Source organism: Diaphorina citri, unplaced genomic scaffold (assembly GCF_000475195.1).
Source record: "Diaphorina citri unplaced genomic scaffold, Diaci psyllid genome assembly version 1.1 scaffold384, whole genome shotgun sequence".
Lineage (NCBI taxonomy): Eukaryota > Metazoa > Arthropoda > Insecta > Hemiptera > Psyllidae > Diaphorina > Diaphorina citri.
In genome coordinates, this window is record NW_007377819.1 from 76,515 (window position 1) to 94,459 (window position 17,945).

The 17,945-nt window shown below is 38.4% G+C and overlaps 3 protein-coding genes across 3 annotated transcripts in view; 1 reads left to right on the plus strand and 2 right to left on the minus strand.

Moving 5' to 3' along the window:
* LOC103508287 overlaps window positions 1–348 on the minus strand; it is a gene marked incomplete in the record, with an annotated part of 5,118 nt that extends 4,770 nt beyond the window's left edge. The window contains 1 exon segment of the mRNA XM_026822921.1: window positions 161–348.
* Window positions 349–553: 205 nt separating this feature from the next.
* Window positions 554–15,265, plus strand: LOC103508288 (SH2B adapter protein 1). The gene is made up of 11 exons (XM_008472830.3): window positions 554–973; window positions 1,683–1,839; window positions 2,378–2,622; window positions 4,134–4,415; window positions 4,958–5,088; window positions 5,531–5,630; window positions 7,675–7,696; window positions 10,825–11,090; window positions 11,990–12,268; window positions 13,337–13,515; window positions 13,639–15,265. The coding sequence occupies exons 2-10, from the start codon at window positions 1,689–1,691 to the stop codon at window positions 13,469–13,471; spliced, it is 1,611 nt and encodes a 536-aa protein (XP_008471052.1). The 5' UTR covers window positions 554–973; window positions 1,683–1,688; the 3' UTR covers window positions 13,472–13,515; window positions 13,639–15,265.
* A 1,214-nt stretch (window positions 15,266–16,479) lies between these two features.
* LOC113467033 (odorant receptor 2a-like) lies at window positions 16,480–17,546 on the minus strand. The gene is made up of 2 exons (XM_026822929.1): window positions 17,336–17,546; window positions 16,480–16,854 (listed from the first exon to the last, which is right to left on the minus strand). The coding sequence occupies exons 1-2, from the start codon at window positions 17,421–17,423 to the stop codon at window positions 16,580–16,582; spliced, it is 363 nt and encodes a 120-aa protein (XP_026678730.1). The 5' UTR covers window positions 17,424–17,546; the 3' UTR covers window positions 16,480–16,579.
* Window positions 17,547–17,945: the final 399 nt, after the last annotated feature.

Below are 17,945 nucleotides of genomic sequence, written 5' to 3' on the forward strand. Positions count from 1 at the left end.
TGATTATTCAGATCAGGATCGACACAGCACTGCCCCACTCAAATCACCCACGTCCAGAACAAAAGCCCCCTTCTTTCGACGTCTCTCATTCAGGGGTCTAAAGAAGGGAAAGATTTTCTTTCACAAACAACACTCAGATGATGTAAGTTTACCATCTTACACAAAAACTGCGTGTTGATAAGGATGTGAATCACTTTTCTCACTTGTTCAAAGGCTAATTGAATTACGGGAAAGTAAAACTTTGAAACCAGTAGATAACGTAGATATCTGAGCTTTTAAATTCTTGAGCTTTTTTCACTTCTTCAATCCTTTATTAATTTTTTTTATCTTGAAACATCAGGAAGGATCTCGAAAAGTAGAAAATGGGGTAGGATTTGTGAATTTAGTTTTTTAATAAAAATTGCCGTCCACGAATCCTACCTCTATTTGATCACCGCGCCGGCAAGGAGGATAAGGCCATATGGCACATCGGCAACACTGTACGAGGCGAAGGCAAAAAAAATGTTGTTTTTTGCTTTTTTGTTTTGATTTTGTGATAAACGCTGGGCGAAATGTGAGATTTTGGCATTTTGGTCCATTTTTTGCTGATAAAAAATTAAAAAATCATAATTTAGCAACGCTAGTGAAGCTAAAGTTTAACTCTTGAAGAAAAACAATTCAAATAAATCTTCTTGAAATTTAGATCTTTCATTTGGTTCATCCACGGTCCTCTTTCAACCGTTTGTGATCCCCCAGTTAACATCTTTGGATTTCTTGAGAAGCTCAGTCCAATGTTATTCTTCAGATAATACATTCATCTAGATATGATACTGTATCCGGTTTAAATATCCTTTAATTGAGATAAATCAAACCTAATAAAAAGAGGACACTGTCGGGCATAGTTAATAGAGAAGTAACAGGGGTCTTGTAGCTGCTAGCATCTCGTGTGAGCTCTTAGTTTATTATCATGACATGAGAGACGTTTCATTCAGATGTAAGTACAAATTAATGTATTGTCATTTACCAATTTAAAAACTGCTTTGAAACAAAAGGCTTCATTCCACCTTTAAATGTAGCTTTTTGCATCTTACTTTTCATATCCTTGAGTTAATGGTCTGATGAAAGAAGGATTGTCAGGGGTATAAAATACTCTGGACAGAAAAGAAACTACCTATGTATTGTCATTTACCAATTTAAAAACTGCTTTGTAACAAAAGGCTTCATTCCACCTTTAAATGTAGCTTTTTGCATCTTTACTTTTCATATCCTTGAGTTAATGGTCTGATGAAAGAAGGATTGTCAGGGGTATAAAATACTCTGGACAGAAAAGAAACTACCTATCTATCTATGAGTATATTCTTTATTTATTCTTATTTCTTACATTAAGTAACTTTGCTTGATGCATCTCTTTTGATTAGATAAATGATTTGTATATTTTATCACTTTTTTTTTTTCTTTTCAGAATACTATGGCCCATAGTATTATTTCAACGGGAAGTGATCACTCAGGGGATGTTCATTGTCCCACGTCAGCCTGGATTGATCTCTGTGAGAAACATGCCAAAGAAGCGGCAAAACTACCTATCTATCTATGAGTATATTCTTTATTTATTCTTATTTCTTACATTAAGTAACTTTGCTTGATGCATCTCTTTTGATTAGATAAATGATTTGTATATTTTATCACTTTTTTTTTCTTTTCAGAATACTATGGCCCATAGTATTATATCAACGGGAAGTGATCACTCAGGGGATGTTCATTGTCCCACGTCAGCCTGGATTGATCTCTGTGAGAAACATGCCAAAGAAGCGGCAATAGAACTAGTCAAAGCATGCTATGTCTACATCAAACCCAACCAAGGTACTTTATAGCTCTGTACAGGGGCACTATTATTTCTTAATAGATTAAAATTTACCTTGTTAATCCTGTTGGGATATGACTAAAAAGTCCCTTTACCCCCTTAGTCTAAACAAATTCTCATTATTTTTTACAGTTTATGGTAATACAGTACCTACCTAGTGCATCTGCATCTACCTTGTAAGTGCTAGATAATGGGTTCAGTTCCTATCTGGGGTAGATTTTATTCTAAACAGATAAGTCTTGTTCTTAGAACAGCTGGCTTTCTCTTATCCTGTCTTCTATTTTTACAGTTTATGGGAATACAGTACCTACCTAGTGCATCTACCTTGTAAGTGCTAGATTATGGGTTCAGTTCCTATCTGGGGTAGATTTTATTCTAAACAGATAAGTCTTGTTCTTAGAACAGCTGGCTTTCTCTTATCCTGTCTTCCTTCTCTCTTTGCTTTTGAGACAATAAGACCTAAGCTGTTACAGTTCCCTCTGTCAAATCTCTTAGAAAAAACAAGAAAGTTTAAACCCTTAAATTCATTGGTTATAGGTCTACCTCACAAGGACATTGTACACAAGTTCATAGACTGTTTCATCAAACACTTTGAGTTGGAACTAGGCCGTCATGATCGGGAAGGGGACAACTCATCTTCCGATTATTCAGATCAGGATCGACACAGCACTGCCCCACTCAAATCACCCACGTCCAGAACAAAAGCCCCGTTCTTTCGACGTCTCTCATTCAGGGGTCTAAAGAAGGGAAAGATTTTCTTTCACAAACAACACTCAGATGATGTAAGTTTACCATCTTTTATAGGGGGACACCCACTTTTATGTCACTAGTGGTACTGCCAAATAGCGGCAAGTCCCGGGTGGGTCACCCGTCCAAATACCAACCACGCGCAACGTTGCTTGTACGTGGTATGTTGGAAATTGGTGCTAGAGTCGCTAACTTACCATGATTTTGTAATAATGGTTCATCCTATGTTTAGTTTTTTAGCCCGTCCCTCCTTTATTATTAAGATAGTAATAACAAAAAGTATAGTGGACGGGCTATTATATTGTTGTTTTAATGTTCCTGTCCTACTTATCTATGGAAAATTGGGCTAAGTCTGATATGGCCTAGAATTGCCTAGGTATCCAGGTAGACGTTGTACCTATAAAATTAAATGTTGTATGTTCCAATGTTCCTATTGTTTGATGAAATTTGAAAGGGTAGTATTAAGAAATACGATTTCGTTAAACTCTGTAGGAAGCACAATTTTGAAATAATAGTACATAATAATAGACTACTAAGTCGAAGGTAACCACTAATCGAGGTCAACAGCCGAGCGTTTGCTACCACTTAACCCTTAGAGCTCTATTATTACGTGGTTAATATCTCGAAGGAAAAAAAAAAAAAAAAAAAAAACGCCCGAAACCACGCCTATATGCTTGAGTTCTATTCACCACCGAAATCTCTCAAACCGAAGAAGGGTGTGTTCTGCTTCCTAATAACGGAGGCTAGGGAGACGTCTGCCCTTGAGATGCCCGACCATGAGAATACATTTGTATTGAAGGTAAGAAAATATGATGATAGGAATTGGCCTTAAAATAAGAGAAACTTACTTTTAAGTAACAGGAACTTTTTTAACGTATCATAGTATCACTTTCAATACCCAGGGTACATTTTCTTGCATCCATCCAAATCATTGTGAATCTTCAAAAAATTCTGCTTTGGATGGGATTTGAACCTAGCACCTCCGGGTTGAGAATCAGAGCTCTTAACCACTCAGTCACAGTGATGGGCACAGAGAAGCTTACCTCTAAATAGAAGCTTACCTTTAAAATGTTCAACTGAAAAGGGAAATTTACTCATTTCCCATAGAAGTCATTCAAGTCCATAGAAGTCATTGTGAGTTCTACAGTTGACTGAACTGCTAGTTACCCCCTTATCATGTAGTATATTTGTATATTTTTTACAGTCATAATGACTAGGACTTGCTTTGCTGGTGCCATAATGTTTAGGGCTTGCGTGGGCACAGAGAAGCTTACCTTTAAATAGGAGTTCACCTTTAAAATGTTCAACTGAAAAGGGAAATTTACTCATTTCCCATAGAAGTCTTACCATCTTTAGAAGAAAAAAGCTTAAAATCATAAAAAAGATATCTATAACACTTATAAGGATTTTACAGAACTTTATATGAAATTCCCCCAGCCTGAGTGGAGCCAGGAGAAGCTGCATGTGATTGCCCAGATGTTTACCCATTCTGTCACTAACCTTATGGAACCTTACCCTTCTAATCCCTTCCTTTCCTATTCCACAGGCCGAAAGCAAGCACAAAACCAACAAACTAGCCAAAATAGTGGTCGAATGTCGAAAGGAAGGTATTGTCAACTATCTCGTAGGTGAGAACACAGATGGCACTCAGAAGTGGGAGAAGTGTCGACTGGCACTTGTTAAAACAGTGGGCGGCTATATGCTTGAGTTCTATTCACCACCGAAATCTCTCAAACCGAAGAAGGGTGTGTTCTGCTTCCTAATAACGGAGGCTAGGGAGACGTCTGCCCTTGAGATGCCCGACCATGAGAATACATTTGTATTGAAGGTAAGAAAATATGATGATAGGAATTGGCCTTAAAATAAGAGAAACTTACTTTTAAGTAACAGGAACTTTTTTAACGTATCATAGTATCACTTTCAATACCCAGGGTACATTTTCTTGCATCCATCCAAATCATTGTGAATCTTCAAAAAATTCTGCTTTGGATGGGATTTGAACCTAGCACCTCCGGGTTGAGAATCAGAGCTCTTAACCACTCAGTCACAGTGATGGGCAGTGGGCACAGAGAAGCTTACCTTTAAATAGGAGTTCACCTTTAAAATGTTCAACTGAAAAGGGAAATTTACTCATTTCCCATAGAAGTCATTCAAGTCCATAGAAGTCATTGTGAGTTCTACAGTTGACTGAACTGCTAGTTACCCCCTTATCATGTAGTATATTTGTATATTTTTTACAGTCATAATGACTAGGACTTGCTTTGCTAGTGCCATAATGTTTAGGGCTTGCTATTATGTACTAGTAACTTCCAGTTTTTCTTGGTGACAGTAATAGTAACCTTTGGGAAATGTCATTTTCTGTTTTGTTAGGCTGAGAACAACATGGAGTATGTGATAGAAGCGATAGATTCGGACGACATGAGAACGTGGCTGGCAACGGTCAAGTATTGTATGAAGTCTAGCAACTATTCTGAAGATGATGCCTCTAGTCTGAGTACCAGGTAAGGGAACTATGTATTTCGTGTTAATTTAGGCAGGGCAGCGCTTCACACTGTTAGCGCGCCCCCCGGCTCCCAAATGAAGTGACCAAGTTTCAAGTTGTATCATCTTTTGTGCTCTATAAAGCGTTTTAAAGGAGAAAAAAAAAAGAAAGAAACAATTTGTGGCCAGCCTAGTTAGCTTGGACTGCCTGGAGGGTAGCTGCCTTGTAAGTGCTAGGTTGCGGGTTCGATTCCCGCCGGTGGCGAACTTTACCTTAAACAAATGAGGTTCGTTTTCGGAACCGTTGGCTTTCTCCTAGCCTGTCTTTCTCTCTTAGATTTTGGGACGATTGTTTCCTGTATAAAATGAAAAAGAAGAAGAAAAAAATTATGCTTTTGACCGTACCTACGCTACGATTTATTTTAGGTTCTAAAACAGATGTTGGTTCTATACTTTTTCCAGACTCGCCCAAGTTCCTGAAGTGCCACCCCGGCTATTACAACAAGTAGCGTCGGCTTCCAATAGTAATACAGAACTCAGTGCCTCGAGGACAGACATTGTAGTAAGGATAATTTTGAAATAATAGTACATAATAATAGACTACTAAGTCGAAGGTAACCACTAATCGAGGTCAACAGCCCAGCGTTTGCTACCACTTAACCCTTAGAGCTCTATTATTACGTGGTTAATATCTCGAAGAAAAAAAAAACGCGCCTTGTCTGGGATGGAAACCACGCCCTCCTGTTTATCAGGCGAGAGCTACCGAGGCAGGTCAGTTACGTATACGATTTTCCTCCTTTTAAAAATTGGTGAGGCATGATTAGTTTGAACGATCTCCTGTTTTTTAGATCCACCATGAAAATTTTTACCTCTTTTTGTCTACCTTTATTTTTACATTTTAAGCAATCAAATTCAGAAACCAACACCAATCAATTCATAGTTCAAAAATTTGAGAAATTTAAGCCTTCATTTCAGTGTCATCTATTGCTAGAATTTTTGGGCGCTTAATTGGCCCTTTTCTCCCTCAATTTTGGTGCCCTGTTATCAAACGGGCTTTGCTTGATGACATGTAGAGGCTTAAATTTGCGATGTACCTTATAGTAGTACCTTTTTGTTAAAAAAAAAAAAAAAAACCTACGTAGCAAATAACTGTTAATAGAACTCATGTATATTTGTAAAAACCATTGAATAAATGATGTCCATACAAAATAAATAAATCATTGTCCTGACAATTTACCAGAGTATCAATTAGGTATTTACCACAACACCATCATTTATACATGAGAAAAAAAACCGTGTGTCTTTTTTTAGAGAGTGATGGAAATAAGGAGGAAGGTGGAGGAAATAAGGAGTAAGGCCAAAACTTAGGTGGAGATATAAGGTCGAGGAAGACTTGAGAGAAAAGGGAGGAGGCATTAGATAGGAGGGTATGGGTAGGAAAAAGGAGGGTAATGCCGACCCCAAATAAAAGTGGGAAAAGGTTACAGTAAGGAAAGAAGAAATTCGTCCAAATTCAAATTGTAATCTTTTCTTTTTGAAGAGGTTTGACAGAGGGAACTGTAACTGCTAAGGTCTTCCCCGAAATCGAAGAGAGAAGGAAGACAGGACAGGAGAAAGCCAGCCGCTCCGAGAACGAACATTATCTGTTCAGGATAAAATCCGCCCCGGGCGGGAATCGAACCCACGACCTAGCGCTTACAAGGCAGACGCGTTACCAAGCTAACTAGGCTGGCAAATTCTACTTTTCCATAGGCACTTTCAAGATACTTTTCCATACCTTGGGGTGAACACATGGAACTTATTCATTATTCACAAGTTAAATCAGCTCCGTAGACCCCACACTAATTAATTATGTATCAGCCTCAGCTCTAACACACCCAAGAAACCTCCGTATTTCGGGTGTGAGAGGGAGAAAAAAAATTACTTTCCTTCCTATAGGATAAGGAAAGTAATACCCAGGTACTAATAACTACTCTTAGGAGAAAGAAGGGAAATGATTAACCTTCTAATTATAGACACTCTGGCTGTTTTATAGTGGCGTGGCGTGAGATTTTCACAAGGGGAAGCTTCTTCTTCGCCTTTTCCCGTGTACAGACGGGGTCGGCGTTCTTCGTCAGCTTTTCAATCACCCCGGGGGTGATTGCTTTGAGCTGACATTTGGTTTTGGCTACAAATTTTACGAGTGGATGCCCTCCGCAATCAACCTTTGCTAGTTCTTTAGCAAGGGGAATTTCAGGCTGGTATCCTCCCTCTTTAAAGTCCCTCAGCCAGTCTGATTCAGCATATGTACTAGGTCGATGGAAAAAAAAAACGGGAATGGAAGAGGTGCTAAAACGCCAGTTTTTTTTTTTTTTTTTTTTTTTTTTTTTTTTTGTTGCAGAATATACCTAATTGGGACTTTTTTTTTGTCCATTTAGGCGTCTGATTTTTCATTATTTTTTTAATTATCTAGGTAGGTTTTAGGCTTTTGGGAACCCTTTCAGCAACTAATTTTTATAATTTGTCCTATGGTCTGGAAATACTTGTCCTATGGACTGGAAAACGTGGAAAATGATGACAAAACGGGATAACGATAACATTAATAATTATTCTTTTCCCCTGTACAGACGGGGTCGGCGTTCTTCGTCAGCTTGTCAACCACCCCGGGGGTGACTGCTTTGAGCTGACATTTGGTTTTGGCTACAAATTTTACGAGTGGATGCCCTCCGCAATCAACCTTTGCTATTTCTTTAGGAAGGGAAATATCAGGCTGGTATCCTCCCTGTTTAAAGTCCCCCAGCCAGTCTGATTCAGCATATGTACTAGGTCGATGGAAAAAAAAAAACGGGAATGGAAGAGGTGCTAAAACGCCACTGTTTTAGTCCTATGGACTGGAAATACTTGTCCTATGGACTGGAAAACGTGGAAAATGATGACAAAACGGGATAACAATAACATTAATAATTAAATCCAGAGCGGATGAATGTCCTATTCGGGTAGGATCAACAAGGTACATATTATATTATATTATTTTTTATTTATTTTAAATTTTAACTTATTCATATTAGGTATTTACATAAAAAGAATACATATTATCTTGTTGATTACTTAATACTTACTGATCCTGTCAAAATAGAACTAAAAAGTCCTTTAGTAGCCCTGATCATATTAAAGAACTTGCCCTGATCATATTAAAAGATACGCTCGCTATTATCCATCGCCATCTCTACAGCTAACCGCAATGATGATACAATCTCAACCACCTATACCAATTTATCCATGTTTTTTTTTTTTTTTTAATTTAATCTTTTCAATTTAATTTTAATGTAACAATTCTGTTTGAGTAGTATGCTGTGTCAAATGGCAACCCAGACGCTGGGCAGCTCATCAATAAATTATTGATTGTTTCTCTCCCGGTAATCTAAACAAGGTTGAGAGAAAAATTAAATTCTATTCTTGTAACATCCTCATCAAACTTTGTTGGCATCGTAGTACTTTTTAGCCTTGCCAACAGGTATATTTTTTTCCCCTTTATTTTGTCTGTCTACTTAACTTAATAGCAATGCTGTTTCAAAATATGACCTCTTACTCGTCGAAAAAAAAATTCGGCTGAATCATTAGAGAAAAGTCAAAATCAATATTTTTTCCTTGCCTTCTTCACACCTATCAGTAAACATACCAACCCACAAATTATCAAAATTGTACCTTAGTGCAGTGATTCCCAAATTGGGGGCCGCGATGAACTTCAAGACCCCAAGGAAATACAGCCGCGGAGAGTTCACAATTTAAAAAGCCGCATAGAAAAAAAAAGTTTTGGAACTTTAAATTTTAACTTATTCATATTAGGTATTTTAAATAAAAAGAATACATATTATCCATCTCTACAGCTCACCGCAATGATGATACAATCTCAACCAGCTACACCAATTTATCCAGGTTTTTTAAAAAGAATTAATCTTTTCAATTTAATTTTAATGTGACATGTCTGTTTGAGTAGTATGCTGTGTCATATGGCAACCCAGACGCTGGGCAGCTCATCAATAAATTATTGATTGTTTCTCTCCCGGTAGTCTAAACAAGGTTGAGAGAAAAATTAAATTCTATTCTTGTAACATCTTCAACATACTTTTTGTTGGCATCGTAGTACTTTTTAGCCTTGCCAACAGGTATATTTTTTTCCCTTATTTTGTCTGTCTACTTAACTTAATAGCAATGTTGTTTCAAAATATGACCTCTTACTCGTCGAAAAAAAATTCGGCTGAATCATTAGAGAAAAGTCAAAATCAATATTTTTTCCTTGCCTTCTTCACACCTATCAGTAAACATACCAACCGCAGAAGAGAAATAGTAGATTAGTTGATTAAAAAAAAAATAATAAACTGTGTTTCTATTTCGTAGCAATGAAACAACTGCTACATTAGACTCGTGTGGTCTGTGTCGTAGCATGCCCATCCCGTAGTATTATCCTTCACCAGATGGGCGATTAGAGACATAATACTTTCCATTTAGGTGGGTCAACACTAGAACACCAGAAAGTAACCCATTGAAACACTGAAAGTACAACAAAAAAAAAAAAAAATACAGGTTACTTACAGTAGAACCTCTATTTTATGAACTACCTTGGTCCGTTGAAAATTTTGCTATAGCTCCATGTATAAAAAGTTTGTCAAATATCACAATAAAAATATTGAATTGAATTGAATGTAAATATTTCCGATCGTATGTAAGTCTAATCAAAATTGATTCTAATCTAATCTAATCAAAATTGATTAGACTTAAGACAAAAGATCATTTGTTTAAGAGACTCATTTGTTTAAGACAAAAGATCAAAATTGATTAGACCCAAGTCTAATCAAAATTGATTAGACTTGGGTACTTTAACATGGACACTCATTGCTATGTTGAAAACCCAGAAGAGGTTAGGTAGTAGAAGAGCCGTGGGAGACACTAAAAGTACACACCAAAAAAAAAAAAAAAAAAAAAAAAAAAAAAAACCTTAATTATATATAAAAAAAAGACAATAAAAAAAGTAATAATGATAATAATAGTGTGTGTGTACGTACGTATATACTTAGGCACTAGCTGACTAGGCCAATGGTTATTGCCTTCTCTGTCGGGAGCTACAGACGTTATAAGCTTGATGAAGAATCACTTTACCATCGGAGCTGACTACATACTTACATAGGTATCTTATATTATAAGAACGAGATCCATTCACATTTCACACACTGATCGCTCTATCTCTAGAACCACAACACCTAGAAAGCTAAAAGAACTACCTTGGTCCCAATAGATCAGTTGCGCTTACTTGGGTGATGTTTCAAAGTCATAGAGCAGGAGGACCAACGGAATTTTTCTTTTTCTTCTACGAATTCTAGATCCTGAGATAAATCGATTTAAAAAATACCGGTAATTTGTAAAGTTTGACGTCACGACATACGCTCCCGTAGGCGATGACGTCATAATTCATGACTCCCGCTTCGTTTGTTTGTGCGCAAGCGTTTCTGCGCATTTTTAGGTTAAGTCTGACGTCACAACTCTTTGAACTTTTTCAATAGAACGGCAATTAAAAATTGAATTTTCGACCTTTTAAAATTACTTTTTCGGAGTTTTGACTTCAGATTTGGATTTTTCACAACTTTTTACGTAGGAATCGACCTTTTAATCATAATTTTTACCCAACTGCAACTGCTCCATTATGTAGTTCATAAAATCGGGGTTCTACTGTAGGTACTTACTTCCTTATTGACGACACCAATCCTGTTTTCACCCCCCAGTAATCGACGGTGTAGCAGGGGCTACCTCAGAAGGAGAAGGCGGTCGAGGGCCTCGGGACAGTATAGACGGCGGTGATGGGTCCCTATCCGACCTCTCCATACTCCTACAGGAATACCCCTGGTTTCACGGAACACTGCCGAGGTGCGATGCCGCCAGTCTGGTCCTATCGGGGGGACCCGCTAGTCATGGGGTGTTCCTAGTGCGGCAGTCAGAGACCAGGAAGGGCGAATTCGTGCTCACGTTCAACTTTCAGGGACGAGCCAAGGTAGGCGATTTTTACTTTTTTTTTTAAGGTTGGATAAATGGAACTGTAACTGCTGAGGTCTTATCGTCCCGACATCGAAGAGAGAAGGAAGACAGGATAGGAGAAAGCCAGCTGTTCCGAGAGCGAAGATTATCGGTTTAGGATAAATTCCGCCCCGGGCGGGAATCAAACCCGTGGTCTAGCGCTTATAAGGCAGACGAGACGGTTCTTTATTTATAACTGCTGAATTTATCCTGTCGGGAGACCCGCCAGTCATGGGGCGACAGTCAGAGACCAGAAAGGGCGAGTTTGTCCTGACGTTTAATGTTCAGGGACGAGCCAAGGTAGGTGAAACATTTGAAGCGGTTTAAAACTTTAAAATATTCGGCGGGGGTTTTTTTTAACCTTTTTAAAATCACCAATTTCAGACCCAACCCAAACCCAGGACCACTAATCTCAAACCCAATTCTCTACGGACCTTTTTTTAAGAGGTTTTTTAGAGGGAACTGTAACAGCTAAGGTCTTATCGTCCCGAAATCGAAGCGAGAAGGAAGACAGGATTGGAGAAAGCCAGCTGTTCCGAGAGCGAAGATTATCCGTTCAGGATAAATTCCGCCTCGGGCGGGAATCGAACCAGCTGCCTAGTGAAAGTCGAAGTTTTCTTTTACATTTATTCACGGTTTTTTAAAACAACCATTATATTTGTATAAAATAAAAACCTTGCAGGAGTGCTACTTTGAAAGCGCTCCTGCCTCGTGAGGGCTAGGTCGCGGGTTCGATAAGATAAGGGTTCGTTAGGTAGAAAGGGGGAAAAACGATTTGAAATAAGTGCTAATTTTTTTCCCGCGATTTTCGCTTTTCGGCCCTTTTTCCAGAAAACCTCTTTATCCCTAATCGCTTTGTCCTATCATATATTTCAGCATCTCCGCATGACCCTGGTAGAAACCGGCCAATGTCGCGTGCAGCACCTCTGGTTCCAATCCATCTTCGAGATGCTCGAGAACTTCCGACTTCACCCGATCCCACTCGAGTCCGGATCGTCGGACGTCACGCTGACGCACTTTGTCGTCGTTCGCCATCAGGTACCGCCGCCGGTATCGAACCCGGGACCGTCGACGTCGGGGCACCTACCGCAACCGTCGACATCGACGGGGCGGACTGGGGAGAGACGCGTGGTGCCGATACCTGAACCTAGAGAAGTGAGTAGCTCCCTTGTTTCTAAGGTTTAAGTTTAACTCTCGGATGGGAAGAACGCCAATTCAGTGATTCATGGGGAACCGGTGCATATAGCCGCGGGCTTAAAAAAAAGTCGCCATTTTATTAGACTAGGAAAAAAACTATACCCTTTTGAAGAATTCCCTTTGTTCAATACCACACAGATGTTCTGTTTAATACCTATTTAAGAGTAGTAAGTAGCCTTATGCGAGTTAAAGGAACTCTTCAGTCCCATTCGAGCAATAAGTATAACCTATTTCAGCAGGATAAACAAGGTGGACTATATTTTCTATTTTATGTACTCTATCTATCTTTGTTACTTTCAGATCATTACATACGGGGGTCCTATCCGTCACACGACGGAACTTATGATTCAAGAGCAGCACAACGAACATTTCGCTCATCAAGCGAACCACACCAGTCAACCACAATTCAGTGATTCATGGGGAACCGGTGCATATAGCCGCGGGCTTAAAAAAAAGCCGCCATTTTATTAGACTAGGAAAAAAACTATACCCTTTTGAAGAATTCCCTTTGTTCAATACCACACAGATGTTCTGTTTAATACCTAGATTCAGTGATTCATGGGGAACCGGTGCATATAGCCGCGGGCTTAAAAAAAAGTCGCCATTTTATTAGACTAGGAAAAAAACTATACCCTTTTGAAGAATTCCCTTTGTTCAATACCACACAGATGTTCTGTTTAATACCTATTTAAGAGTAGTAAGTAGCCTTATGCGAGTTAAAGGAACTCTTCAGTCCCATTCGAGCAATAAGTATAACCTATTTCAGCAGGATAAACAAGGTGGACTATATTTACTATTTTATCCATAGCAAATAGCTTCCTAGTTCCTAGTACCCCAAAAAACACAAACCCGACCCAAAGTTATGACTTTGTTTAGAAATGAAGAGCTCATCCCGAGAGGGAATATAGGACAGAGGTTTTAACGAAAAGTACCCGCCTTCTCACATTAACCTCACCCAAACTATTTTATGTACTCTATAAAGAAATTTACTATTTTATGTACTCTATCTATCTTTGATACTTTCAGATCATCACATACGGAGGTCCTATCCGTCACACGACGGAACTTATGATTCAAGAGCAGCACAACGAACATTTCGCTCATCAGGCGAACCACACCAGTCAACCACGAGCTGTGGAGAACGCCTACAGCTTCGTGTAAATGAGTTGCATCTTACGACTCAGTCTTCAGTCTGTAAACAAGATCTCTTACGACTCAGTCTGTAGGAGAGAAGTGAGCTGTCAAAAAATAGTCAAAATGATCGAGAGAAGCGAGTTACAGCTTCGTGTAAATGAGTTGCATCTTACGACTCAGTCTGTAAACAAGATCTCTTACGACTCAGTCTGTAGGAGAGAAGTGAGCTGTCAAAAAATAGTCAAAATGATCGAGAGAAGCGAGAGGAGATTTTGGTCCCTTGGGAGGTATGTAGAGTGATATTTTTGAAAAGGTTTCGAATAAAGTCAAAAGACTTCTAGAAATTCTAGGAAAGGGATTTCCAACTTCCATGTGTATGCGGGCCACATGCTACATTGACAGGTACTTCGCGGGCAACATACACAGGTTAAGAGGCCCCTATCCAGGATTTGCTTGAGGGGGAGGAGTGGATGATCCACATTTTTGGGGTCCACCTCTTAGTAAACAAGCAAAAATCAAACCCTAGGGGTTTGATTTTTGTATTATATTTTAAAATTTAAATTATATTTTAAAATTTAAATCACACAAAAAGGAAAGCAAAAAGATCACCTTTCAAAGAAAATTGAACTCCAGAAGTGTTGGAATGATGGGTTATTACCTTTGCTCTCTACACAGATGACATAGCATTTTTTGCAATACAAAGGAAATCTTGTATACGAAATTAATGTTCAATGCTTTTACATGTACAAAGCTTTAATTTGATTTTTATCTGTCCAGAATACATTGCCAGTTCCTTTTTACTATAGGAGGACACCCACTTTTATGTCACTAGTGGTACTGCCAAATAGCGGCAAGTCCTGGGTGGGTCACCCGTCCAAATACCAACCACGCGCAACGTTGCTTGTACGTGGTATGTTGGAAATTGGTGCTATTGTCGCTAACTTACCATGATTTTGTAATAATGGTTCATCCTATGTTTAGTTTTTTACCCCGTCCCTCCTTTATTATTACGATAGTAATAACAAAAGGTATAGTGGACGGGCTATTACATATATTGTTGTTTTAATGTTCCTGTCCTACTTATCTACGGAAAATTGGGCTAAGTCTGATATGGCCTAGAATTGCCTAGGTATCCAGGTAAACGTTGTACCTATAAAATTAAATGTTGTATGTTCCAATGTTCCTATTGTTTGATGAAATTTGAAAGGGTAGTATTAAGAAATACGATTTCGTTAAACTCTGTAGGAAGCACAATTTTGAAATAATAGTACATAATAATAGACTACTAAGTCGAAGGTAACCACTAATCGAGGTCAACAGCCCAGCGTTTGCTACCACTTAACCCTTAGAGCTCTATTATTACGTGGTTAATATCTCGAAGAAAAAAAAAACGCGCCTTGTCTGGGATGGAAACCACGCCCTCCTGTTTATCAGGCGAGAGCTACCGAGGCAGGTCAGTTACGTATACGATTTTCCTCCTTTTAAAAATTGGTGAGGCATGATTAGTTTGAACGATCTCCTGTTTTTTAGATCCACCATGAAAATTTTTACCTCTTTTTGTCTACCTTTATTTTTACATTTTAAGCAATCAAATTCAGAAACCAACACCAATCAATTCATAGTTCAAAAATTTGAGAAATTTAAGCCTTCATTTCAGTGTCATCTATTGCTAGAATTTTTGGGCGCTTAATTGGCCCTTTTCTCCCTCAATTTTGGTGCCCTGTTATCAAACGGGCTTTGCTTGATGACATGTAGAGGCTTAAATTTGCGATGTACCTTATAGTAGTACCTTTTTGTTAAAAAAAAAAAAAAAAACCTACGTAGCAAATAACTGTTAATAGAACTCATGTATATTTGTAAAAACCATTGAATAAATGATGTCCATACAAAATAAATAAATCATTGTCCATGAATCAACAAAATAAACTCAGTCCTGTGGACAAAATATTATATTGAAAAAATAAAATAAAACATTTTCATTAACATTTTAGGTTCCTCATTGGGCACGACTGACTGACAATCCAAATGCCATCTTAGAGACTCCCCTATCCGTCCTTTATGTTCCTTTAAGAACCTCTATGAAATCTGATCTCTTTACCTCCTCTACACTGAGTCTGCAATCGTAAAGTAAGTAACTTCTAAATTATTAGCGAGTTTTTGCAACCAAAATTAGCGTCCCGTTAACTGAACTCTAATGTTATTTGACGAAAACTAGGTTCTGTACTTGGTTCTGTACATGCGCAGAAACAAGTTTTCTTAAAAAAATAAAAAAAAATAAATAAAATAAAATAAAAAAAAACGTTACAGAGTTCAGTTAACGGAACGCTAATTTTGGTTTGTTCACTGTCCATGAATCAACAAAATAAACTCAGTCCTGTGGACAAAATATTATATTGAAAAAATAAAATAAAACATTTTCATTAAATAAATAAATCATTGTCCATGAATCAACAAAATAAACTCAGTCCTGTGGACAAAATATTATATTGAAAAAAATAAAGTAAAACATTTTCATTAACATTTTAGGTTCCTCATTGGGCACGACTGACTGACAATCCAAATGCCATCTTAGAGACTCCCCTATCCGTCCTTTATGTTCCTTTAAGAACCTCTATGAAATCTGATCTCTTTACCTCCTCTACACTGAGTCTGCAATCGTAAAGTAAGTAACTTCTAAATTATTAGCGAGTTTTTGCAACCAAAATTAGCGTCCCGTTAACTGAACTCTAATGTTATTTGACGAAAACTAGGTTCTGTACTTGGTTCTGTACATGCGCAGAAACAAGTTTTCTTAAAAAAATAAAAAAAAATAAATAAAATAAAATAAAAAAAAACGTTACAGAGTTCAGTTAACGGAACGCTAATTTTGGTTTGCAAAAACTCGCTATTTTCATTAATAAAATACGCATTTTATTACATTAAATAAAGCTAAACAGATCGGACAGTAGAATATACCTTGTTTATCCTGCTCGAATGAGACTAAAAAGTCCCTTTACCCCAGCAGTCTAAACAAGGTCTCGTGTATTTTATGGCCAAGATGACAATGTTCCAGACACGGAAAGTAAGTACAAAGAATTGGGTTTGGTATTAGTGGTCCGCCACTTCAAAAAGTTTAGGAACCCCTCCTTTCTTCGTTCACCCGTGCGAGCTTTTCAATCTCATAAAATTCGTAAACGTATACGCCACCTTAACAACCTGCAGAAAAAACAGGCGGCTCAGGATCACCGCGCCGTTGTAGAATCTCAAATGATTGGAGCGTTGCACACGCCGCCACAGAAAGCATAAATCGCGGCGTAGGCTGGTCGAGCACTTATCCCAGCCACAATTCATGAGGGCGCTACGCATCAGTCCATTGCAATCGTCCATGATCTCCGAACAGTTGCAGATGATGAAATATTCCATGGTTATAGCTAGGGAGCAGATAGGGGGAAAGCATCAGTAATGCCGGGGTTGGGGTTTACCAACTCGGGATCGAGATAAAACGAGGATTTCCCTGGGCCAGCCACTCACTATCAGGTACATTCTGGTACACCTGATAAGGTCCGCCTGTCAGGTCTACCTGATAGCTGATAGTGAGTGGTTGGCATAATATCCAGGTCAACCTCGGATTGAACTCAATCCTGAGACAATCCACAGTGATAAAACTCGACCTAAATATAATACGAGAATAGAGTGACTGTAACTGCTAAGGTCCTAAGGAGAGAAGGAAGACAGGAGAAAACCAGCCGTTCCGATAACGAATTAACCCCACCCAGCCTGAGTGTGGGTGGGAAAAGTAGCCGGATATCAAATTTCATTAAAAATTCAGAATCTGACAAACCGTTTAAAAGTTATTGTGAAACAAACTTGTGTTACTGATTTCGTTCGTCCAATTATCCAAGTACCACCTACCTATAAATTCGGTAATGAACTTGAAGTAGCGCAGAGGAGACAGTTTGTTCGGACTAACCACTATTTGATACAGACACAGCGAGATCATTATGTTGTTAGCCACTATAAGGCCGAATACGACCGGACTGAATGGTTTGACCAGCTGAAATCAAAGTAAAAATATCAGAATGACATGGTGGATTTCACCAACCTTCTTTCCAACCTCGAACAGCCTGTTAGCTTAACAGCCCTGTGAAGCCAATAGAAATTAAATGGAACTTAACTGGCTGTTAGCTTAACAGGAGTTCTAATGACAGCATGGCCGTTCATGTCACTCATCCATTTAGTGGTCTTGCTCGGCGTAGCTTGACAAAAACGAATCGGAAAATAGCCTATAACCTTCAAAACAGCCTGTTAGCTTAACAGCCCTGTGAAGCCAACAGAAATTAAATGGAACTTAACTGGCTGTTAGCTTAACAGGAGTTCTAATGACTGAATAAATATTGCTGAAATCCAAAACATGAAGTTTTCATAGCGAATAGCTTCCTAGTTCCTAGTACCCCAAAAAACACAAACCCGACCCAAAGTTATGACTTTCTTTAGAAATGAAGAGCTCATCCCGAGAGGGAAT